The 24,709-nt window shown below is 42.3% G+C and overlaps 2 protein-coding genes across 4 annotated transcripts in view; one reads left to right on the top strand and one right to left on the bottom strand.

Moving 5' to 3' along the window:
* spg7 (SPG7 matrix AAA peptidase subunit, paraplegin) overlaps positions 1 to 6,105 on the bottom strand; it is an 11,544-nt gene extending 5,439 nt beyond the window's left edge. Inside the window, exons 1-9 of the mRNA XM_060070905.1 lie at positions 5,540 to 6,105; positions 5,308 to 5,410; positions 5,131 to 5,217; positions 4,676 to 4,917; positions 4,191 to 4,330; positions 3,700 to 3,802; positions 3,479 to 3,604; positions 2,787 to 2,949; positions 211 to 384 (exon numbers count right to left, since the gene is read on the bottom strand). Coding sequence (XP_059926888.1) covers positions 211 to 384; positions 2,787 to 2,949; positions 3,479 to 3,604; positions 3,700 to 3,802; positions 4,191 to 4,330; positions 4,676 to 4,917; positions 5,131 to 5,217; positions 5,308 to 5,410; positions 5,540 to 5,764 — 1,363 coding nt within the window. The 5' untranslated portion in view covers positions 5,765 to 6,105. The remainder of the gene's footprint in view (positions 1 to 210; positions 385 to 2,786; positions 2,950 to 3,478; positions 3,605 to 3,699; positions 3,803 to 4,190; positions 4,331 to 4,675; positions 4,918 to 5,130; positions 5,218 to 5,307; positions 5,411 to 5,539) is intronic.
* Positions 6,106 to 9,879: 3,774 nt separating this feature from the next.
* ankrd11 (ankyrin repeat domain 11) overlaps positions 9,880 to 24,709 on the top strand; it is a 133,813-nt gene continuing 118,983 nt past the window's right edge. For 2 of the 3 annotated variants that reach the window (XM_060071392.1, XM_060071390.1), the window contains exon 1: positions 9,880 to 10,274. The gene's annotated coding sequence lies outside the window, so the exon portion shown is untranslated. The remainder of the gene's footprint in view (positions 10,275 to 24,709) is intronic. The other variant, XM_060071389.1, reaches the window with a different exon arrangement.

The following is a 24,709-nucleotide window of genomic DNA, read 5'->3' on the forward strand; positions in this document are numbered from 1 at the left end:
GGAGAAGTAGACAGAAGAGGAGAGCACTAAGCACAGGAAACATGTGTTGTGCTTGGCACCCTAATAAATTTGGCCATAGGCTCCTCATGTTCCCATCATGAGAGATCATTTCCATATTCTGCTGGCGTTTGTAGAAGCTCCATGTCTGGGGTATGCGTGTCTGTATGTAGAGTGTGTTTGTGTGTGTGCGCGTGCGTGAGATGGTCTCACCGTCCATCTCCACCAGCAGCTGGTTTAGCGTCTGCTCTTCCTCCGTGTTGGAGAACCCTGACATGTTGGTGGAGCGTTTCTTCCCCACCGCATCAATTTCATCGATGTATACAATGCACGGTGCACGTGCACGTGCCTCCTTAAACAGGCTCCTCACCCGAGCCGCTCCCAGGCCTACATGTCAAACACATACACACACGAACAGGAAGAAATCATTTATTTAGATAGAATATCAGATCTAAGATGGTGCTACCACGGCGATACTGTATGTCGTTGTTTTCCGTTAATTGTGATTCCACTACGATTAATTCATGAGGGACGAGATACTAAATACCAGTGACTCAAAAACAACCAATTTATGTCACAGATTTATTGCCTTAACTGTGGATTTACTTTACATTATGGTCAAAGATACGCCGTTTGGACAAGCAGTGAGGCGGCAAAAGAGAGGCAAGTGTGCCAAGGCTCTGTCACGCTATAAGGAGAGAGGACTATGAACACCTCTACTGGGAATACTCCTCCCAAATGTCAGCATTTGACAAAATGAGATGAATTGTGACCTCTTGTCAGGGTAAACCGCGACTTCTGCGTCTTCTCGTTTGTGTTTTGCTGATTAGTGGCTGTGTGACTCTACATCGGACTCTGTCCTGCTACCGCCCAGCTTTAAGCTCTGACGTGCCGAACGCAGGAGATACATTTTGTACCTCCTGGAGACCGTTTGACCTCCCCGTGAATTCATTTATTTTGAATCTGCTGCCATTTCCATCCCTCCGCAGCCTGACGTGCATGAGGCTCAACGCCCAGCTGCCCCCCCCCCCCATATGAGAAGCAGAGAGCAGGAGCCCGGACTGCGTCGTGATCGTCCTCAGGGACTTCAACATGGGCCTAGTGTTGCCCCTACATGCACTGCAATTTGAGCGCCGCTGCTAAAATCTCTGAGGAGTGGAGAGCAGAGGAAGGAGAGAGAGGGAGGAGAGCTAATGACAGCTAATGACGAGCTCTGGGCCTCGTTCAGGAGCCAGGTATGTTTGTTTTAGATGCCTGTTAAGTTGTTAAAAAGTTTCAGTTCAATAATTTGTTGTTGCTAATGGTCATGTGATGGATCCATACATTGATGGCCTCTCAAAAACGCTCAAGCTCAACCCTGCTCAACAGTAATAACAGTATAAATCGTCAGGCTTGTAAAATGAGTTAGGGATGCAAAGGATGGGTGCTATATAAGGACTTGAAGCCCAAAATACTCCGAATTCCACTCGGAAAGTGCAATTAAACATGCATGAAACTTGGTATACATGCACCATTCGTCATGATGAACAATTTTCCAGATGCAACCCATATTGTCAGACCATTTAGACCTAATGTAATGGCCACAACTCGACCAAACACCAGCACATAAACTGCTTTGGTACCGGAGCTTGTGAAATCTGCAAACTTGGCACACATGTACCAGGTGAATGTGGGACTATGGTCTTAATCTCATAGCAATAAAGCCAAAGACATCAAAGATTCAATGTGAAATATATGCATATCACCAATGTTTAAACAGCTATAACTTTCCATCAAAATCCAATAGGCTCGGCTGTTCAATATGGCTACTAAGAGTAGATACCATAGCATAGCCAAGCCACATTTCAAGTCTATATTGGTTTGAAGTTCCCCTATCCAAACAGTGTTTTAACCTACATCTCAAGAAATTTGATATGTAAGCTAGACAGCGATCTTGTACACAAATGTACTGTATTTAACCATTAACTACCCGTGTTCACGCACTATAACATAGGTTTCACCTATGTTATTCCCCTGCACCGCTGCTGCAGGGGATCCTAGGGGAAACCCGGTTGGCCACTTTACCCACAACCTTCCCAAATATAAACGTAAATTAAATGTCCCACATAGGAGAACATTTTGGATCACTTCAACAGTACCATCAGCGGAGTTTATCACGCAGTCAGCTTATCATGGGCAAGCTTGTCTCAGAGGCGCGGACCATCAGCAATGTAGCCCACAAAGCGGAGTGCTCTGTCCTGTTCACAGACAGTTTCACATTTAGCCATCCTTCTGACAAACTCCTGACGCTGGCAGACGGCACAACCCTTGATTCATCTCCAATGGTGATAAGTCTACCTACAGAAAGTAGTAGACCGCCTGGCTTCCTGGTGCAGCCAGGAGCTGTACACTCTGAAAACTGTAAAGATTGTAGCAAACTAAAAGAAGGAGCCCAGCAACAAGCGACCCCCTCATCATTTGTGACTTCCCAGTCAACAATGGAGTCATTCAGATTCCTGGGGACCATCTCAAAGTGAATGTCCAGCTCTACACAGCCAACATTGAGACCTTCCTCAGCTCATCTGCGTTAATTTCTTTATACATTTACTCTTATTTAAGTGTAAATGTGCTCCTACCCATTTCATAGACTCTAAGCCCTGTAATAACAAGCAATAAAATAGGGCTATAAAACAGCAAACCGTAGACCTTAAAAAAAATGGCCATCAAATCAGGTGTAAAGAAATATGTGTGTGCTCCAACCACCTTAAAGTATTTCAAGTGTCCCTGCGTAACAGATGGAAGCTCCTTACCCCCGATGACCTCCACAAACTCGGAGCCCGCCATGGCCAGGAAGGGCACCTGGGCCTCGGTGGCCACAGCCTTGGCCAGCAGGGTCTTCCCACAGCCGGGTGGCCCCAGCAGCAGGGAGCCCTTGGGGACCTTGGCCCCCAGCTGGATGTACCTGTCTGGGTTCTAACCCAGGGTGGAAATACCAGAGACGTCAGAGAACCCGACGTGTTATGCGCCATAACACCAACAGCAGAACGGTTATCCAATTAACAAAGAAGTGTACAACAGTCGTAGCTCATTATCTCATTGGCGGGCGAAATTCTCTGGGCGGGCGAAGCAGAGAAGGGGAGGCAACATGTCCCCATATGAGGGCAGAGGCTGCGCAGGAGCAGGATAGCTAGTGCTCTTTTTACACCTTTTTACACAATGTTGTAAACCTCATAAAGTGAAATTTTCATGCCATGGGATCTTTAACTGAACTGTATTTGTGTAACCCTTACATAACATTACTTATATTACAGAGTATAATACATTCATTAGTGATAAGTCACAAATTATGATTACGAACAATTATTGCCATGTCACAACTAAATCATGCTTTGAATGATTCTTCCTAAAACAAAAACATACCAGCAGAAAGAATAAACCCAATACCCAGAGACATCCCATAAATCAAAGCCCCATCTTGCCCTGCCTTGCAAAGGACTCTCACCTTTAGGTAGTCAACAAACTCCTTCACCTCCATCTTGGCTTCATGCATGCCAGCCACATCCTTGAAGCTCACGCCTTTCCCGGATTTACCGTCCACAATGGTGAACTTCGCCATCTTCAGCTGATTCTGGTATTAGCATCCACAAAATACAATCCGTTATGTGGCTGTAAGGCAAAATACATATCTGTTGACTTTCTCAAGAGGTTGGTGTGTCTACTCACGAAGGCACTGAAGCCTCCCTCTCTGCCGCCCATGCCAGCAAGACGGAATAGGTACCAGAGGATCGCAACGGCAATGGCCGCCATGCCCAGGGCATAGAGCGCGCTGCCATGGAGAGAGGGGGTGTTAATATTAGTTTTGTCACAACGACAGGTAAGATGCTTACCACAGATTCTACTTGCCCCAGAGGAAGTACTACCACCACATGTGTATCATCTAAGCAACAGGGTTCTTGATATAATATAGTCATATACCATTAATATAGTAATATAGCGATGGGATCGATTAATCTCAAAACAACTAATATCATAATACAATGAAATACTTCTACCATTTTTGATATACTTTGGTGCTTTCTCAAAGATATATATATATTTTTTTTAATTTTGGCCGTCTCATCTAAAAGACGAAACATTAATTCAGCTATTTGTTGTTGTAGAAATGAAGTGCCACCATATTAATATAGCCCCTTGGGAAAAGGACCTCTTCTTACTTTCCGAAGAATCCGGTGCGTTTGTAGGACACTGGGATCCTGTCCTTGTTGTCGATGTTCAGCTCTTTCTCCGCTGCTCTCAGTTTTTCCTCAAACTTGTCGATGTTGGCCACCTGCATGCGGTACATCAGGGCCAGCCTCTGCAACACAAGACACACTAAAATGCCTAATCTACTCAAGGGCCCTGCACGAACGCAAAATGCGGCCAGCTCTGCAAAGATCTGCGTGGTTTCTGACACACAATGCAGATCATTGAGGACATGCTGTATGCAGAACTGTGTATGCAGCATTACACAGATAAAATACATTTTTGAAAGACATTTCCATTAAAGAGAAGGTAGGGGTTGCTCAAGGATAACCTAGAGATAGACATAGGATGGATAGTCTAGTGATATCTAGTGGATATCACTAGACTAGTGTGAGTATTAAATCCACAACGCTCTTGCTCATTTGATGCCACACAGAGTGAGATCAGAGTGACGTACGGGCCTTCCGAAGATCACAGCCCCGGGATGGAGATAGATCTCCACTATGTCGCTCTCCGGGACCACCTGAACGCGGGACACCTCCCCCTTGGCCAGCATCTCATGGACGAAATCGTTCCAGGAGATGTTTCCACCACTGGTGTTGATGGAGTTCAGCAGGCTCATGATGAGGGCGATGATGAAGAGAGTCCGCAGGCGCTCACGGTACATCTGGTCCTCCTGCTCACGACGCTTCTTCTCCTCTGGGGAGCGAGGGAGAGGGTGAGCGGTACCGATTGGGAGAGAGAAGAGAGGGAGGAGGGGGTTGAAAAAAGTGAGTGGAATCGAGAGTTGGAGGGAGAGAAAGAAAGAGCGGAGGCAGTGAGAGATGATGAGGGAGACATAGATGGGGAGAGAACTCTTTGTGTCAATGTAACGATGACATGCTGCAAAGGATAAAGGACAAAATGTTTTACCATCATCTTCTTCAGGCGTTTTCCCCTTCGGCCCATCACTTTTACTTTTCTCCTTCTTGGACTGGGATGTGCTAAAGAAGTGTGTGTCTGATATCAAACAGAAATACGTCAGGGGATTCAGTGAGGATTATGTCTCCTCATTTTAGATTCGAGATCAATAGAGTATGGATGTTTTACCGAAGAGATTCATTGCACACACTGGATAGGTCAACAGGTGTTTCTTGAGCAGAATTCGGTTTATCTCCCATAACCTTGGAGTCAGCGGTATGTAGGTTGTTTTCTATAGTTAAAGACAGAGTTTTAGCGGATTTCATGACAGTCATTGAAGGCATTTTTCGTCAAAGGTGCCTCACATGCAAAGGTTGATGCCATAATCTCAGAGTAGATCGATAGACACAACACAGCTTACCTGGAGGGGTATAGGTTGGGGTCTAGTCTGAACCGAAATTAACCTTTGTAACCCTGGGTGCAGTTGCTTTGTGTAGCTGTAGCATTTGAATAGCAGAGGGCTGGCATCACCACCAGTGTTCACGGATGGTTGTTGTATAGTATTCCGTAAGGACAGGGTCCTCAGTAAGGTAGCACTGTGTTTTTTACACAAGCCCGCACGGCGCTGCAAAAGCAAAGCAGCCATGTTGATATCGGTCGCGTTAATCCAATAGTATAATTGGCGTCAAATACATAGCTTGAAATCGTGTTTCGTCGTTGCAGGTTTGTTTGCCTGTGTCCTAGCTGTTTGCTAGTTAAGTCACCGTGAGGGTACGTAGTTACACAAAGACGTGCATTGCGTTTGCATTGCGCAGAGAACACAGCACTACAGCGTCCTATGTAAATACAACAACCTTAAAAACTATACATAAGGAAACACTGATCAACTTCAGGACTTTAGAATCATTTAATTATTATTTTTAAAAACGAGCATAGTATTGGTGATCTTTGTAAAATAGATTAAACTTCCCCGTTTCATAACGTTGTTCAGTAACCCACTCGTTGCGCAAAACTGCGCATTAGTAGAGACATTTGTCTGCGTTAATTATTTTATTTTCAAGTGATTCATGTGGTAATAACACAAATATTAAAATATTATAATCATATGCTAAACGAAAACGAAAATATTGATAGATCAGTTCATCATTGAAAAACCTTGTGTGCATTATATTGAATGAGTTTTTTTCTTTTTCTTGGAAATATTATTTAGATTGCTGTGGTGGATTGATTTCTAAACAATCTTTTGAGTGTTTGGATGGTTGTGTAATACAACAGTTAATACGATTGGAACCCATAAGATTCACATCTAATTAACAATAACATTTATTCCTTGTTATTAAAATGCCGCATTACTTTGTCCTCAGACATTTTGGGACGTTCAAGATTAAACCTGAAACAATATATTTATATGAATAATTATGAGCATATTAAAAACACCATGAGGGTTAAGATAAAAAGATCTATACCCATATTTTAGGATTCAGCCAAAGACCATGCCAAACAACAGTGGTGTGTTAGCCGCAAGCGACAAAGGAGGTTGGCATCAATTACTGGCAAGGTCATCACAATCACTTAAGAACACTTAGAAAAATGTAACGCTCCACAGACTTCTTGACCGAAATAACAAAGTTAATGTTGGTGGTCGCCACCTCTTAGTCGCTTGTGGCTATTTGTGTATAAAGTACAAGAAAGTACTCAAGCAAAGGAACTGAATCTTAGTTGTGTCCCTGGTAAGACTAAAATTTGCGGATAAGAAAATAAACAATCATAAAGTAATAGGTTACGTCCTCTGGCTGGCCATGGACTGCTGTTTCGGTCAACTCGCAGTCTACGGGTTTATTTAATACAGACTCTAAGCATGCTTATCTAACTCCCAGCACTAGACCACCAATTAGAATGGCACTTTTAAATGTTGCTAACAGATCACTTTTAGTCTATATAATCTCAACACACCAGTTATATTTTTTATTTATAACTGAAACATGGTCGGAGAGCAATAGTGCAGCAGTACTAATTGAAACAGCCCCCCCCCCCAAGTTTTAATTTTCTAGAGGTCTGCTGTGTCGGCAAAGAGAGGTGGGGGTGTTGCTGTTTTGTAGACTTTTGAATGTAAACAAATCTCAATTGGGGAATTCTATACTTTTGAGTATCTCTGTACTGTCCTGAAAAGTTTTTACCAATTGTTTTGTACAGACCACCCAAATACTGTTCCAATTTCATTCATGATTTTTCCGAAATGCTGTCAATCATATCTACAGATTTTGATTGCTATATTATAACTGGAGATATTAATATCAGAGGCCATACTCTAGATTGAATGATCACTAAGGGCAGTGTCTCCCCTATATTCATTCAGCAGTGGGGCACTGCCGCTGCTGGATTGTCAGCGCCAATGCAAAAATAAATAAAAAATAGAATTGCAAAAAGGTTTCTGCCAAGTTCAAAGCACATTTGCACAATGATCTGGTCTCAGCAGATACCTTGACCTTGGTTGTTATGTCATATTTGGAAGCTCAATCTGCACATTTTTCCCCAAAAAATCTCACCAGAAGTTACCATTTAAAGAGTTCAAAAAGCGTTGCTAGGTTATCAACTCACAGCACCACTACTATAAAAAAATCTAGGGGAAACACTACTAAGGGTGTTAGTATTGCTGTAGTGAATGTATTAGACTTAGCTCTATCTGATAATTTCTCTGTCTTTTTTGATGGGCTGGTCTCTCCGATCACTCAAACTAATTCCAAAACTGTCATTAAACTAGACACATGGGTTTGCCTTTGAATTATATGAACAGATACTCTGCTTCCCATCTTGACTGAAAAGTACGGTTTCCATGATCCATGAACAACTATTTTTACGAGATTACGTTAAATAGCCCTCTATAGGAAGAGTCAGAGCAGACTCTTCTTCCTCAGGAGGCTCAGGTCATTTGACGTGAGTGGCAGGCTACTAAAGATGTTCTATCAGTCTGTGGTAGCCAGCACACTGTTTCTTTTCTGGGATGTGCTGGGGAGGTTGAGTCCAACAGACTCAACAAGCTGGTGAGGAAGGCTAGCTCTGTTGTGGGACTAGAGCTGGACAGTCTGGAGGTAGTGGTGGAGAGGAGGATGAGGGGCATATTCAAGTCCATGGGCAACCCCTCCCATCCCCTCTATGTTGAGCTGTGGCAGAAGGATCCTTTGTGCCTGCAGCCATAACGCTGTACAACAGCGTGTGATATATTTGCATGCATGTGTGTGTGTTTTTGTATGTGTGTATATGTGAATATGTATGTATATATGCAAATATGTATGTATATATATATGCATGTGTATATATGTGTGTTTATGTGTATGTGTGTGTGTCTGTGTGTGGATAAGTATATAGGCTACATGTACGTGCAGATAGGTATGTGTGTGTTTGTGGATATGTGTGTGTCTGTGTGTATATTTACATATACACACCTTATACCTCAATTGCCCCCTGGGGACAAATAAAGTTTTTTTGAATTTTGAATTTGAATTTGAATTTGAATATATTTATATTTACTAGATCACTGGGCCACTTTTTCTCTTGGTTTAGATTGCAGCTTCGTTTACATTGCATTTCTGTAGCTAAGCCACTTTATAATTTAAAATATACACTTTATACTGTCTACTTTTTGCCCTATTTGTTCTTGTTTGTTCTGTTTGTCTTGTCTTCTCCTTACTTTTAGCATTTTGTTTAGCATTTACCTTTAGCGTCGACAGAACTGTAGATTCAAAAATAGATTTTCACATCTGCCAAGAATGTCTACGTTCTGAAGAAACTCCACCACCACCAGAGTGAGCCAGTGTTGCGTTTAATTCCATCAGATCGCAGATGCAAGGGAAAGTTGTTTTCATATTATGAGTCCACATCTTTTCAATAGCACAGATGATCTACTTCTACTACTATTACTACTACTACTACTACTAGGCTACTACTACTACTAATAATAATAATAATAATAATAATAATAATAATAAAATATACGTGTGAAAAGCAAACCAATAATTTCAATTAAAAAATATTCCAGAAATATATTCTCTTATTGGGTTGAAGCTTTGTTTCTTTTCGGGCACTTTCGGGCACTCTGGCGCTTGGCTTGTGAACTGGCATGTCCTGCTTTATATTAAAATTAACTGAACCTTCATTATGAGTTTTCATTATGTAGACTATACACAAAAATACCCACTGCATTTGCTTAGTTCTAAGCGTTAATAAGAGATAATGCTGGTTGCAAATATTATTTAAACTTTAATTAAATGTATCTTTTTTTTTTTCCTTTTCTACGATTCTCATTTCTCTGGAATCAATAAAACAAATAATAATGACTGCTAAACTAATACATAACTACTAAAACAACCACCACGACTACTACTACTACTGCTAACAACAACAACAACAACAACAACAACAACAACAACAACAACAACAACAACAACGAGATAATGAAAATATTAAACCTAATCGTAATACGTGTATTATCGTTCACATACCAAACAATCAAACTATAGCAATTAGTTTATTCTACTGCAATGTAAACTGTGCGCCGACGTAAGCCATGTTAGATCCATGTACACGCCTCAAACACACACAAAAATGGCCTTGGTTGGTCCAAAATGGTCGTTTTCGACCATGTGTACGCCCTCTCGTGCGCGCCAATCACATTCAGCGTCTTAGCTCTCGAAGCGTTTATATTCCCCGCCCCCTTAGTCTCGCGGGAACACAAGGCATCGTACTTGTAGTCTCGCGAAGTCACGTTTTGTACCGCGATACTACCCATCCCGATACTGAAGTCAAAGGCCGCTCGAGAACGTTCGCACGGGTCTGCAAGGGGATTAAATCGGAACATAATATGATATTTCGACGTATTTCGCCTCCAAACTAAGCCTTCGTTTTTTATTGGACATTTAACGGACTATGGTCGCTGGAGAAGCAATAATATTCGTGTTTGTATGCGCGTATCCTGGAAATATTTGAGTGTTGTTCTTCTTTAGCGCTAGCCGCGCAGGGAGTTCACTCCGATGTTTTTATTAATGAAACAAATGACGACGTTAACCAATGGGAACATCTAGCATCGGTCGGGAACACCTAAGGGCACTCTTGTAATAGTCTGATACTACAATTTAAAGTCTGTGGAGCATCTGACGCAGGTAAGCAAACCATGGTCTTCATTACATTGCTAAATTGACCCTTGCTTACCCACAGGCATTGCATTCCAAGCGACGTAACCTTGGTGTAGCGACGGACTGGTGTAGTTGCTTTCTGCTTTTTTGACAATATACACACATTTTTGGTTTAAAACATGCGGTGTTGTTTCGAGTGAGTTCATCACGTTAAATGTGGGTTGCTTTTGTTTTGGCTCGGTTGCTTATGCTAGCGAATCCACAGGTTGGTTGAGAGCTGCTACGTGATTATTGATGATTGCCTCTGGTCGGCCCTTTTTTGTTTTGGTGTTCGAAAACTAATTGTGGGTAAACTGTTATGGTACAATTTTTGGGCCATTAAGGTCCTGTTTTTTTTGTGTCGATTGCTGGTTTTTCTTCTAAGAACTACAATATTCAAGCTGTAGAGAAGCTCCCATGGCCGAAAACAAGACAACATGACCGCTTTATTATCATCAACACTGACCGAAGCAGTATAGTTATGTGTTTCTCCACTATACTTGTCACTACAACAACAATAAATCAATAAGAGCAGTATTACACGACAGCAGACAACACATTATTCACATCAGGGAGACTGTTGTTATTATGGTGCCTGTATTATCACTGAACAACACGCATACGTCGCAGACCCCTTTTCCAATATGATCATGAAATACCACTAGTGATACGTTTATTTCCACCCCAGAGAGAAATATAAAATCCCTGGAAGATTAAAACCGGTTCCTCTGCACGTCCACGTTATAACGGATTAGTTGTATCAGGAAGTGATATTATATAGCTATGCCCATCAACGTGTTCTGCAGGTAGGAAATCATTTCAAGTTACTCCGTTTGGGTCTCCTCAGGGCTTCAACTATGAACACTCTGAACTCCGCTCTGGTCAGCACTTGAGAAAGCGGCGGCTTTGCTGCAGTGTTTGGTGCCGTGGCCACTACTGCAGTGTTTCCACTGGTGTTTTCTCTACGCGTACTGCTTGCTTGGGCGTTCACGTTGACTCTACTGCAGACGCAGCGATGCACAACACCAACGACGCAATAAACTGCTTTTCTGTAGCCTCCTCAACCTACTATACATACCGTTAGGAAACACACCTAGTCATTTAGTTAGTCATTATAGGCAAGCGAGTGCTTTACACGTTGATTGCATTTTCTAATTGCAGTGTTCCAGGTTTATGGTCCATTTTTTTTTATAAACAAACCAAGGATGATTATGTACAGGGATTTGTGTTTCACTGTTGATGGTTGTTCCTTCGTTTTTGGACGTATAGCACTCAACTTCAGCCTGCTAACATTGCATTGCAACTCTAGTAAACAAAACGGTACAGATCCGAACCGGGATGAGTCACTACAGCAAGAGTAAATTGGTTCCCTTTCATCAGTCCTAGATACTCAGAAACAGTGATTATTTTGCCTTGACCTCAGTTGTTGGATCCACAGCCTTCCTTTTGAATCGCTCTATCAACCTATAAGGAATTTGTAACTAATAGGAATAATTATCCAGAAGAAGTTAGGGTGTCCGATATTGCTCTTGGCTATTGCGTCATACTTCTGTGCTCTGATAGTGTGGTTAATGCTACTTAATGTTGAATCAGGGTGACTCAGAATACGTAGCTATTTGTGTTTGACCAATGAATGAATGACACCAGGCCTTGTGGCTCTAACAGGAAATAAGGTCTTAGTGGGGTCAAGGGGGTTAGCCACTTTGTTGTGATCTGGGTCTCCTCCTGATTCTTGTGTTTACCAGGCACGCTATTGTATAGGGGTATCCTGTCCCACACATAGGCGCCAGTGGTCAGGGCACTGACTGTTGATGTGGTCTCCCAGATGGCCAGCCTTTCCTCCTTATTGCCCAAAGACCTGGATCCTCTTTCCAGCCCTGAGCACACTAGTGCCATTCTCCCATGATGATGCATCATGGAAACTTTCTTTGGCTCCACTAAGCTCAGGGTGCTGATTGTGTTTAGCTTCTTCCTGTTGGCCTGGTGGCTGTCTTCCTACTTCCTGTCAGTATGCCGGTACAGTCTTCCTCTGTTTGTCTCTGGGGTTACCGTTTTAGCTACTGTCTGTCTCACACTCTTCCCTGGTAATATGTCTGGAATTTATATGGGTGGTGCAGATAATTGTTAACTCCTTGGATGGGTTTCGGGGACTGGGATGAAGATAGGGGTGTTTGTTTTGCACCTAATGCTGTGTTTGTTTACAACTCCAAATTGTTGCGCCTTCAGGGCAGATTCCTCCTCATTCGTCAAATGGTTGTATTTTTACCCTCTCTTGCCTCTGAGAAAAAACATTCATCAGATCTTTCAGAGAACCATTTCTTGGTTGAGGACCATCAAACTGATTATGTATATCTGATATAGATAGATAGATAGATAGATAGATATCCTGATATCCTGATATGCCTTAGAAGGCTGAATCTTCCATCTGCCAATGTAAATAATTAAGGTTGACCCGTGTTTGGTGTCGCCAAGGTAACCAGGTCTGAGAGGGACCTCCCACTCTCCCTCAGAGAGAGGGAGGGGCAGTGAAGCTCTGTGGTTCTTTTGGTAAACAAGCATGGCGGCTCCCTCCTTCCTTATCTCCCTCTGTATTTCTTTCCTCACTCGTTGTCAAATTTACTGTGATATACCACAATCTCACCAAACATCCTCGTACCATGTGAGCCCTCCCTCCCCTAGCACCTCTAAGCCAAACAGAACAAAATGGCGGGCTCAAGTTGAGCTGTCCATGGGGATGGTGGAGCTTCATTTAGGGACTTGAAGACTTCTCATCTCCCCTGGTGCCTGCAATTGTTCAACGGCAGTAATCTTTATATTTACCGTCACTGTGGCTCCACTGCATCAAAGGAAAGAATAACTTTGGCTGGATACAGATTTTTTTTCCTCCCAGAAATGTAACTGCTTTCCATTTGATCTCGTTGATAGCATCACTACACATGGAAAGTAAATGCATTTCCAATGCATTATCTGCTTTAATTTTTTAAAGATGGTGGCCGACTGTAATATTTCAATAGATGGGAAGAATTTTAAGTCCCATTCCGGTAGGCTGTGTAGGTTGTATTTTGATGTTATTGCCATAGTAGTAACCAGTCAAACTTTCACATTCTGCCATGTCGGAGACTCCAGCTGCTGTTTTGATTTGTTGTCTTGAGTATTAAAAAGCTCTCTCATAGAACCATGGTCTCTGCGGTTAACTGGCCAGACAGTGTAGCCGACGGGAGAACCTTGGTAATGCCCCTGTCACTGTTGCGCAATTGTTCTGGCCTGCGGTCGCTGGTTTCCGAACCAGAATATCTGAGCGGTTCCTCTAAACTACCCCGCAACGCTCTGATGTATAAAAAATGAACTCTGAAGCCCACTCCTGATAGGCTTAGACATAACTTCATGTTGACCCCTGCTCCATAACCAGCCGCAAGCATTACTTCCATACTTGTGCATGTGGAGATAAACTGTAAGCTGATGGGATGAGTGTGTCTGTGTGTATGGGGGTGGGGGTAGGGGGGCGGGGATTTGACCATGTGAGGGATGGAGGGGCGGGGGGGGGGGAGCTGGTCTGGCCAGGCTGCATCTGAAATCACCAGGGCCCTCTAGGCCTGCAAGCCTTTTGATGGGCCAGCTGCAGCCATTCAGACCAGCCATTTACATTGAAATGCAGGGACAGGAAGGGGGGAGCGTGGTGCCTCTGTGGTGGTTTGTGTGTGGGGTAAGAGGCTACCTAGCTGATAAAGACCAGAGGGGGAGCGGTAGGAGGGGGGGTATGTGTTGCCGCAGGGCTCTGTGTTTCACACAAAGGCCATAAGCACCCTGCTATTTAACAACACCACTTCCACCACTCAGCTCTTTCTGAGCTCATAGTCTCGGTCCACACCGCTGATTCATCAGGGTTCGCGTTTGTCAAAGCACCTCTTGAGCCGGCCTCTGCTGCCCTGTGCACGGCCACTGAAGGGCTCTCTGTCCTCTGTCCAGTGCAGTTTCTAAGCTATAAAGCTTTTGGATGAAAACCTTTTTTATGCAGCACCTCTCCCTTGTTTTCAACTCGGTTTACAACACCATAGCAACAACTCTATCGCCATGGCTACAGCAAGCATTGATTAAAGGCCTTATTGTCGCACTAGTACAGAAAAGAAAAGCCAAAATCAAGACTTGTGTGTGATACTCTATGACATAATCAAGTATAAAAAACAAAGGAGAATTTTTATTGGATGGAATTTGCAGAGTCATTGTAGTGTCGCTGCCATCTTTAGCCTGCTTTATCTTCATTGCCTGTTTGTAATCTGATTCATGCAGGAACATTTAAGGAGTGGCTATTATAACTTGTATATGATTTTGGCACACCAATGTTGTCATTCAAGTGTAAATGTTTTTGTATGTATGCATGTAAAACAAAAAGCAAGTTACACAGCCAAAGGCATCGAATCCTTTCAAAAGGTTTATTTGAATCCCTGTGCCATTTGACTGGTAAAATAGACCATTTTTGGAACTCATAAGTTGATCCATAGACACGCTGTGCTGGATCTAAAGGAGGCCAGTGTGTCATTCCCTGAGTTTATCCAGCTTTCCAGGATGGCTCTTATCTCCTGTGAGATATGTTGGGGTGTAGGAGGAGGCGGGAGAGGAAGAGGAGGTTCCTGGTTGGGGGAATGGGGTATTCCCTATGTGCAATGGGGCTCTGGCCACAGGCTTGAGGCCAGAGTTAAGCCTCGTTCAGGTTAAGTCTAATGGGTCAGGACTTGAGACTTAAATCTCAAGTCCTGAGACTTAAGTCTCAAGCGGTCAGGACTTTCAGTTTATTTTAATTATTTCCTTTCTTTCATACTTGCTTACTCAGCTTTCTTTCCTTCTTCTCTTTGCTCCCCCTGTTATTGCTGCCTGCCGGCTTGAACATAGCGTGGGAACCAGAGGAATCTGCAAGCTCATGTTATTTTCTGGCGCATCATGCGTCTGGTCTGGGCCGTCTCTCGGTCAGACAGACTTCAAGCAGACTGGGTTGAGCTAATCACAACCGCTCCTCGGGGGCAAACTCGTCACCTTTTGACGAAATTCACCCTTTTTAACTCAAACCGGGCAGGACATTCATGTGAATTGTGTAAATCTGATCAGATATATGTTGGGAGGGGGTGGCGGTGGTCTACGTCTCATCCAAGTCAGTACTAGCAACTGAGAGACAGAGTAGGGCTTTTTGTTGACATAATCTTGTTTTCTACCCAAACTCTTTTTTGTTGATAATTCATTGCAACAATTTTTTTTTTAACCAGGCCTATTCCTCACAGAGATCCCCTGCCTCGCTATGCTCACTGTCATCACTATCATGATGCTCAACGAACCCCTCCCACAGAATGTCTTCCTTGCTCCCATCAAGGGCATTTGATACGCAGCATTTCTTAAATCCATGAATGATGCTCTCCGGTGAAATGGCATCCCATGCTTGGAGCATCCATATTTCCAAGCATACATGTACAGAGCAGATGCGCAGCTGGCTTCTAAATAATCCAGTAGGCGTCAGTGACTAATTGTCTGACAGGAGCCACTCTGTGTACCTCTTGCACAGATTGTCCTTAAATGGCTTGACGACTAAGTGCAACTGAGTTTCAAGTGTCCGGAATGCATCCAAAACAAGCATATTTCTCTTCTTCTGCGGCGCCTGCCCCACACTATCTTGAGCCTGTCAACTACCAGTTCAGTGTCCATGCAGCCCTTTTCCTAGGCACGCACGATAATGCTAGCTGGCATCGCCTCTTTTGGTATAGTCTTGCATTTCAAAATCACATATGGGGGGAGTTTGGTCCCGTCTCCGAGACACGCCAACATTACAGTGATTCGTTTTTTTTTCATTTCCAGTAGATCGCACAAAAACTGATTCGTCCCCTTTCTTGGCAACAGCTGACAACATCGCTAATTAACACCGCAACCACACAGAGTTAAACATGGCTACCGGTCAAACATATTTTCTTTTTGCGATCATTCTGCGCACGCATCCGCCGTGTTGATAACCAAATTATCCCCCTACACATGGCCAAATCCCTCTCCCGACACACGAACAGCAATTAGAGGATAATGTCTGTGGATATCGGCCCAATTTTACTCATCGGACCGATGCCGATTTGTTAAAGAATTACGTACATCTACCGATACCGATATTAATGCAGATATCGTGCATCCCTACTTTGCATACATAACGCCAACTTAAATCAACGGGGCACAGATTTTACAATGTTTAAATTGTAAATGATTCGATAAACTTGTAAATAAGGTGTCTATAATGAAATAAAGGATTGCTCAAATAAATATGCCATCCAGAATCTGAACAATTCAATGCAGGACAATGCAGAAATGGTATTGCCTTAGTGCATATCTATTTAGGGCTCCCTGTCCAACTTAGTGTCGTACAGGAGCCCTGTACGATGACGTTTTGCATACAGCGCAGGTAATGCCACTTTGGAAAAAAGATTCTGCGAGGGGTTAACATCAGGGTTGCCGCGGTTTGGACATTTTCACACCGAGTAATACACTCGTGTCAACACCGGTATTACCGAGTATAAAGGGTATAAACTTTGAAACTAGGTCAACCGCCATCTTCTCCATCAACTCTCCTCTCACACTCGGTGACGGCGTCCGGAAGTGCGCCAATTCTCGGAGCGCCAATTCTCGGAGCGCCAATTCTCTTCCGCACAGTGCAGAACTGTGGCCTATTTTACAAATTTTTATTTTCTTAATTATAATTAAGACACCGGTAATACCGTATACCGCAGCAACCCTAGGTAACATATTTTGTCAAGTATGTTTACCATTTTCTTGAAGCTTTCATTACTGACAGTGTTTATTGGAAACAAATGGAATGTGATTGCATTGGTGAACTTTGTGACCTGGATGGGTACTGTGTCACGCTGTACAAGCTTGCTTTTATGGACATCTGAGTTGACGTGGGACAACTCGCATAAGCAGCCGATGCAACACTTTTAGCCTTCATGCGTTCGTAGTCATACTCTATTTTGTGATGTTTTCAGGTGGCTGTATAAATTAGTTGCGTTGCCTTGCGGCATTGTCAAGCCTGCCTCCAGTATACTAGGTTTCAGGCTTCGCGCTGCGGTGCAGTTTGTGCTGGACTCACGCAGACAGCATGTGTAAAGGAATGTTTGGTTTGCTTTGCAGCAGAGCCAGAGGGTATACTGCATGTGCGGGGCATGCTTATTTATTTTTCTTTTGTGCGGAACATGCATTATTTTATAAGCAATTTGGGCAGGGAGCACACATTTTAAATATCGTGCGATCACATACATTTTATCGTGGGATGCCAATATCGCTATCGTGATAACATTGTGTAGCCCTACTGTGGATCGTCACATCCTTTGCATCAAGCCGGTTAACACACTAGCCGGTCTTGTACAGTTGTACGCAGCTTTTATTGGAAGTATAGCCTTCAACTTTTCAACAGGAAGTCAAAGTCCTGATATAAAAACATAATTGAAGCGGATTAACAAGGCATATTAAAAAATGCAAGCAAAACGTGCTCACCAATGGGCACTTTGTAGATGAGTCTGGTAGTGGATGGTCACCACCCTCTGTGAATCACCCACTTTCGTCAGGAAGGCAGTGAAGGCACACACGATGATTGATGCTGGCATATTGACTTCAACCGAGGACTATTGCACGTCACCTATTTAATATCAGAAAAGCTGCATTTCAATTATTGTATTGTCCGTCAATTTCCTTCAAACAAGCAGAACCAGGTCATAAAGACCAGCGAGAGTTTGCTAACCAACAGCCATCAATAAACCCGGGTTTTGAGTTGAGTAGAGGTAAACAAACAAACCTACCAAACATGCAGTTCCGTGTTTGGAAGGTATGTACACGTGCGCTTCACACTGCATCTGTCACTCATTAATAGATATCATACAGCCTCATTAAGCTTGTGCAGGTTAATTCAAATTATATGTCAGAATCATGTTTATCATTTATAACTTTATTACTGTTCAGTCATTTTAGCAGACGCCTTTTTATCGGTATTGACGTTTAGATATATTTCATTAGGAGCAGGTAAAGTAGACTTTTTAAATGGAGATTGAAACTTGAACCACTCGTCTGATAGGCAAACATCATAACCACTAGACTAAGTGTCTCCATATTTCATTAATTTCATTTATAATAGGAGTATTGAGGGTGCTGATGTAGTGCTCTGAATGGGGTTTGGGGGAAGGCTAAGTGCTGAATGGCCAAATGCTGGCATGTGTTTATCCTGTTCCATCTGCAGGCAGTGGAAAAAAACATCTCCAGTTAGCCTGCACAGGGACTTTCCCCTTTGAGTATGTGAAGGCGTGGAAAGCTAGCTCTTAAAGGTACAGGCTAGCTAGGCTAAGCCCTGGCCAAGCCACCTTTTAATGTTGTGGAAAGTCATATGCCTAGATATTTCTGACCTGATATCATTGTGTAAGCGCATGTTTGTGTGTATGTTTTAGCCGAAAAAAAAGGCGGGAATATGAAATGTCTGCCAATGGTAGACAAAACATTTTGCTCGCCATGGGAATTTTTGAAAGTTTTCCCATGTATTTTAACCATTTTCTGCACACTTGTTCGTGTGTGCTAATGGTGTCTGTTTGCATACCTTTGAGATTTCACAGTCCCAACTCTTTTTATAGAAGAAGCGGCAGTCAGCAGTGTAATCTATGGTGTGGATGTAGGACGGTGCTCGACTCGTTCTCATGACTAATACATGCACACACAAGCAGCACTCCCTTCACTGGCTTTTTTAAGGGAGACTTGGAGGGGAGAGTAAAGGGGCTTCGGCCAACCACTAAACCCAAATGGTTCTCCTTCCTTGGGTTAATTCAGTGTGTCTTACGCTATCTGACAACCATATCCAAACAAGGCAGTCCCTGGCGAGGCTTGGTTTGTTTGGGTCTTCTTCGGGAGATCTTGGTGGTCCTTTCAACAGAGTCTATATTTTAGACTCTGGGGCGGAACTAGTAATCTATTTAGGGCTCAAGCTGCTATATAATGTTTTTCCTGCTCAATGATGAAGCTTTTGGGTGTATCAGGGCTATGTCATTTCACACTGCAGGTGACTTATAAAAATGTTCATGTTATAACTGGGGGTGACTTGTGTCACCCCCAGAAAAAAAAAGTTTGGTTCCTGTCAGTTGAGGTCATGGGAATTTATTTTATTTTTTTATTTTATTTTTTCCAGCGGCAGCAAATGATAGGTAGGTTGTTTTCATTTAAAAACGAGAAAATTCGCTGATCCTTGTATAGAATGAAGAGGAGCTGTACGAAAACGTAATTATAGTTTGCATCAAAAAAAAAAAAACTTTCATTTTTTCCAAAGTGGCATTACCTGCGCTGTATGCAAACTTTTTTTTATTTTTTTTTAAAGCTCATAAAATAATTTGGGTCGCACATAAATTGACCCGGCCGATAATCAGTCGATCCCTAATCCAGGGTAACCGTTAAGTCTTAAAATTATTAAATTTCATTTCCAAAACTAAGGATAGAATTTAGGATAGAAGGATAAAAAGCATTGAATTTCATTTGGAAAGTCTCGATTTTTTTTTTTCTATGGATGTCCTTTTTCTTTAAAAAAAACATTATCACTAGATTTAGTCTTGTATCCTAACGTAGCGCAAATCAAATATTCTGTGTAATTTCCATGAAGCTAAACAGTCTAGAAGCTTTGCTCCTAATACCAATTCATACCTGTAGTAGTGTTGTCAAAAATATCTATATTGAATTTTTGTTTCAATATCATTCTCTTCAGTATCAATACACAAATACCAGCTGCATTTTTCTCAATCTCTTCTCTCGGACAGCGAGTTAACAGGCACATTAGCGCCCAAAGACCCCCGCCTCCTCTCACTCACTGGCAGTCTCTGGAAGTGCACACGTCTCAATTGCTCTGTGTGACGTGTTAGCTAAAGGTTAGCCAACACAGCTAACATGTCAAGTGCAGAACCTCCGGGCCTGGTTTTGGTAGAGAAAGAAACGGCAGGGTTGCCGTTCAGAAGCACTTTGGCTTTGAGGCAAATTAACAAGGAAAGTCAAAAGTCCTCCCCAGACCGACGTCTGGCAATAGCCAGTCTAATGTTTACCTATTTGCAAGAACAAGGTTTTGGGTTTCATAACTGCCCATGCAGAGCAACGAATTTTGACCTTCACAAACTATACATTATATGAAAGCTGAGCTTCCAGCTTGGACTGTTTCCAAGCTGTTCAAAACATATTACTCTGACTATAACTCAAATAAAAAATCAAGAACAATCCTCCCACTCTCTTTTTCGTTGTTTTTGTCCTCAAAGTAGAGTTTGATCATATAAAACCACCATTAGTAGATAATCCAGTGCGTGTCAAAATTGTACGATACAGGGCTCCAGACTGCTACCAAATGGTCGCATTTTGCGACCAAAATTTGAGTGTGCGACCGAATTTTCCATCTGGTCGAACATGTGCGATCAGTAAATTTTATACTTTATACATTGTATAAAGTATGTATTACTTTATACATTGTTTACTTGTTTGCACCTTAAGGACCATTAAACCACCAAATAAGATTTGTAAAGCTTTGGAAGTTTATTTACAACACTGCTTACATGGTTTGTAGTCAACATATAAGATCGCTCGGGGAGCGAATTGCATTGCGCATCCGACATCCCGACGGAGAGCTGCTGAGGGGTCTCCGTAGTCACAGCTGTTCTGCACTTTCTACAAAAAAAAGTGCCTCGTGTCGGAATAACGAATCAATTGTTCTCTTGCTCCTTGTTTGAATGGCACGTTGAGATCTTAACCCATCTGACAGAACCGCGCCGGTTTCCCGCCCTCTGTAATTTCTGACCCTCCCCTTCCACACATCATTGTTTCCCCTACATGTACCGCCGCTGCTGAAATATGACTGCCACTGCTGAATGTCTTTTTTTTAACAAGAGTAGCGGAGAGCTTCAGCTTCTCTCTTTAAAATACGAATGTTATATTATTTTGCGCCACACCAAATAATATAACATTCCGTGCGCTACGGACGCTCGATATGCGCTTCATATCCAGGTCCATTCACACTTGTGAGTAAAGCATATAAAAGGAGAGGAGAGCTCCGTCTTAACTCTTTATGTTATATTATTTTGTAGGGATGGGCATGATTAATCGACGATCGACTAATTGATCGTTAACAGGCCTCGACATTAACGGTTGCCCGCTTGCCCGGGGCAACCAAAAGTCATATTTGGGCAAGTTGAGATTGATTTCTGGTTGCCCGAACGGGCAAGTGGATTTTGGGTGGATGTTAATATAAAGGCTATTTATTCAAATGTTTTTAGAAACTGCAGAACAACCTCTTTTGCCGCAATTTGCAATTGATCAGCGCGCCGTCTTCTCTTCTCTCGGAAAGCGAGTTAACCTCTTAAGCCCCATTCGCCCACCGGTGGGCGATTTTGGTTTGTTGACGATATGTTTCCACTACGGAGTGACATAACCCGCTTCAACTTTCATCATTACAGACATTCTATACGTCGTTAGAAAGGGTAGAATCTCCACAATTTATTCATCCGGTTGTTTTTTCTATAAATCATGAGCCCAAAACCATCAATCATTGATATTTACCAGCATGGTAAACCGTAAATGCCAAAAAACAGAGCGACTCCCTACCTTTGAAGCAATCTGAGAACCGTAATATGTGTCCATTCCTCAATTATTTATATTCCAATTGTCCGTGAGAATCCACTGATCAAAAGCATCCAAATGGTTTTTCATAAAATTATTCCAGCTTGTGAATATCGTCGTGTAAAGTCCATTTGTTTACCATCTCCAAACTTTGTTTGTCAACTAACATCCAGACGTTCGCACTCGTATCGATATTTTCTCTACCGCCAGTATGGAGTTGTTGGGTATGCTTGTTTTCATCACTTTGCTGGCTACAAAATAAAAGTGTCCCCGTCTTTTTCTGTTCAGTTTTCACCCCGGTACAGCCCGTGAAGTAGATGGAGCGCTCCCAGTTCGAAGGGCCAATGGGCTTTGTTTACTTTGTTACGCGGCTTTAGTATAGGGACACCGTATTGGCTATTGATATATCAATCACTTGGGCTTCTAGCCAATGAGTTTACCTTTCCAACGCTGCCAGGCGTGTCCAGGTGTGATACGTATGAGCCGAGATATAAAGCTGCGTCAACACTGCGTCAAGCTAGCAATACAATCATTCTGTTTATGTACAGTGTCTCATCACATGACAATATCTCAATATGGCCATATCAAATGAATGTGTGAAAAAATTATGTTTTGAATCACGGAGAAAGGTTTTATAGTCACCAAAATGCTTCAGTAATGTTTCCAGTGTCACAGAAGTGAGTAAATGCATTTGGCACAATTTGGCCGCCATTTGGAGACATTTTGGAGAGGTTTGTGCCGCCAGTGACAACACACCATAGAAACTCCATTAACTCCCAAAGGTTTAGGCCTAGAACTCCAAAATTTCTTCCAGGTGTAGTTGGCATGATGTAGAAGGTATTTGGCATATTGCCATATGCCTTACATAAAGCACATCCTAGTTATTGTAGTTCAATTATGACCTATTATTTTCGAAGACAAAAAAATTGCTTTAGAGCCATGTTTGAACTGATGTCATTTAGGTTGTGTGTATGATACATGCCAAATAAACATATCTAGAGCTTGAAACTAGAGCTTGTCAGCTTTCAAATGAAGTATCATACATCCATCTAGGACTTAGGGTTACTGTGTTATAAGCTTTTCCATTTGGGTATGTGTATAGGCGAAAAAAAACAAAATACTGCCGGGGCTTAACAGGTTAACAGACCCGCATCGCTTCAGTGCGAATATAGCCCCGCCTTCTGTCACTCGCAGTGCGTTCTCTGGCCGTGATTCGAAGGTGTTGGCTAAAGGTTAGCCAACAAAGCTAGCATCGCAAGTGCAGCAGCGCCTCCGCGAACGGTTTAGGTAGAAGGAAAATGGAGTAGTGATGGAGGAGTGCAGTTTGGAAGTACTTTGGATTGAGGCAAATTACCAAGGAAAGTCATATGCAAGAACACGGTTTTGGGTTTCATAACTGTGCACATGCACAGCAATAGCGATCTTTTTCACGAAATTGGACCCTCACAAACTATATATTACATGAAAGCTGAGCCTCCACTTATTCCAACAGTCCAAACCATATCATTCTGTGACTAAAACTCGCAAATAACAACTTAAGAAGAAACGTCCCCTTTTCTTTTAACAACCAAAAATGAAGTATTACCTTTGTGATTTTTGTCCACGAAGTTGATTCTGGTCGAATAAAACCCACCATAAACAGATAACCCAGTGTCTGGGCCAAATTGCAACTAAACATGGTATTTTCAATCAATGAATAAGAGAAGGTTTCTTAGGAAATAGGTAAATTGTCTTCAATCAGAAAACATATTCTTCAGCGCAATCTAGTGGCCATATGTTTATTTGCGAGTGTTTGGCTTGGTGCATTCGAATATATTTGCCCTGAAATTGAAATAGAGGTGTCAAGTGTCAAAATTGTAAGATATCTACCTTTATTTGTGTCTCAGAGTAAGACATCGCTCCCAAATAATAACGACCAACTGATAATTATTTCAGGTGGATATGTTATCTTCCACTTATGCTGTTTTCCATGGCTTTATTCACTTGAACCAAGTATCATCCACATTGAATATTTCACTTGCACAACAATCTTTCTTTTGGAACAAAGATGACATTATCGCCCTTGCAGTTGTGGAGATATACTCTATTTACTTTGGGTATGTTCTTTCCTGAAAAAAAACTTTTCCCTGATATCGAAAATGGTATAGAATATCGATATTTTTCCAGGTATAGTGTCAAAGTTAGAAAATCCAGTATCGTGACTGACAACACTACTAGAAACGCGATTGTGATTATTCAGTTAGAGCTACAAGAAACGTGAAAGTTAAAAAAGACATATCTTTGCTACTACCTCTGACATTTAGTTAAGTACAATTGCATGAAATCATGCAGGTCTACATATAACTTGGCGATAGCTTTAATAGGTTGCAACGGTGGAATGAAATCACTTCATGGCTCGATAAATAAGTAAACAAAGGGAAGTTTGTTATTTTTTAAACACAACATGTGTGTTAGCTAACATTCAGCTTCAGTCTGAGCTTGGATGATTTTTCTGAGCCCCCCCAAAACCAGGCCGCATGCCTGGCAAAAAGAGGCCTGTTCAAGATTCTGATTATAATTTGGGCAAGTGAACATCACATTCGGGCAAGTCGAACCTGACCTGTACTTGCCCGATGGGCAAGTGCTTTTGAAACCTTAATGTCAACCCCTGGTTAAGAATTTCGTCAATTACGTAAATTTTTCAGCGATTAAACTAGTGCAGTGTGCAATTAAACATTTTACCACACGGCGGCAATATTTAAATTAGCAAATCCCGCAATAAACATCCCGCTTTGAACGGTGAACTC

This window comes from Gadus macrocephalus, chromosome 14, assembly GCF_031168955.1.
Source record: "Gadus macrocephalus chromosome 14, ASM3116895v1".
In the NCBI taxonomy this organism is placed as follows: domain Eukaryota; kingdom Metazoa; phylum Chordata; class Actinopteri; order Gadiformes; family Gadidae; genus Gadus; species Gadus macrocephalus.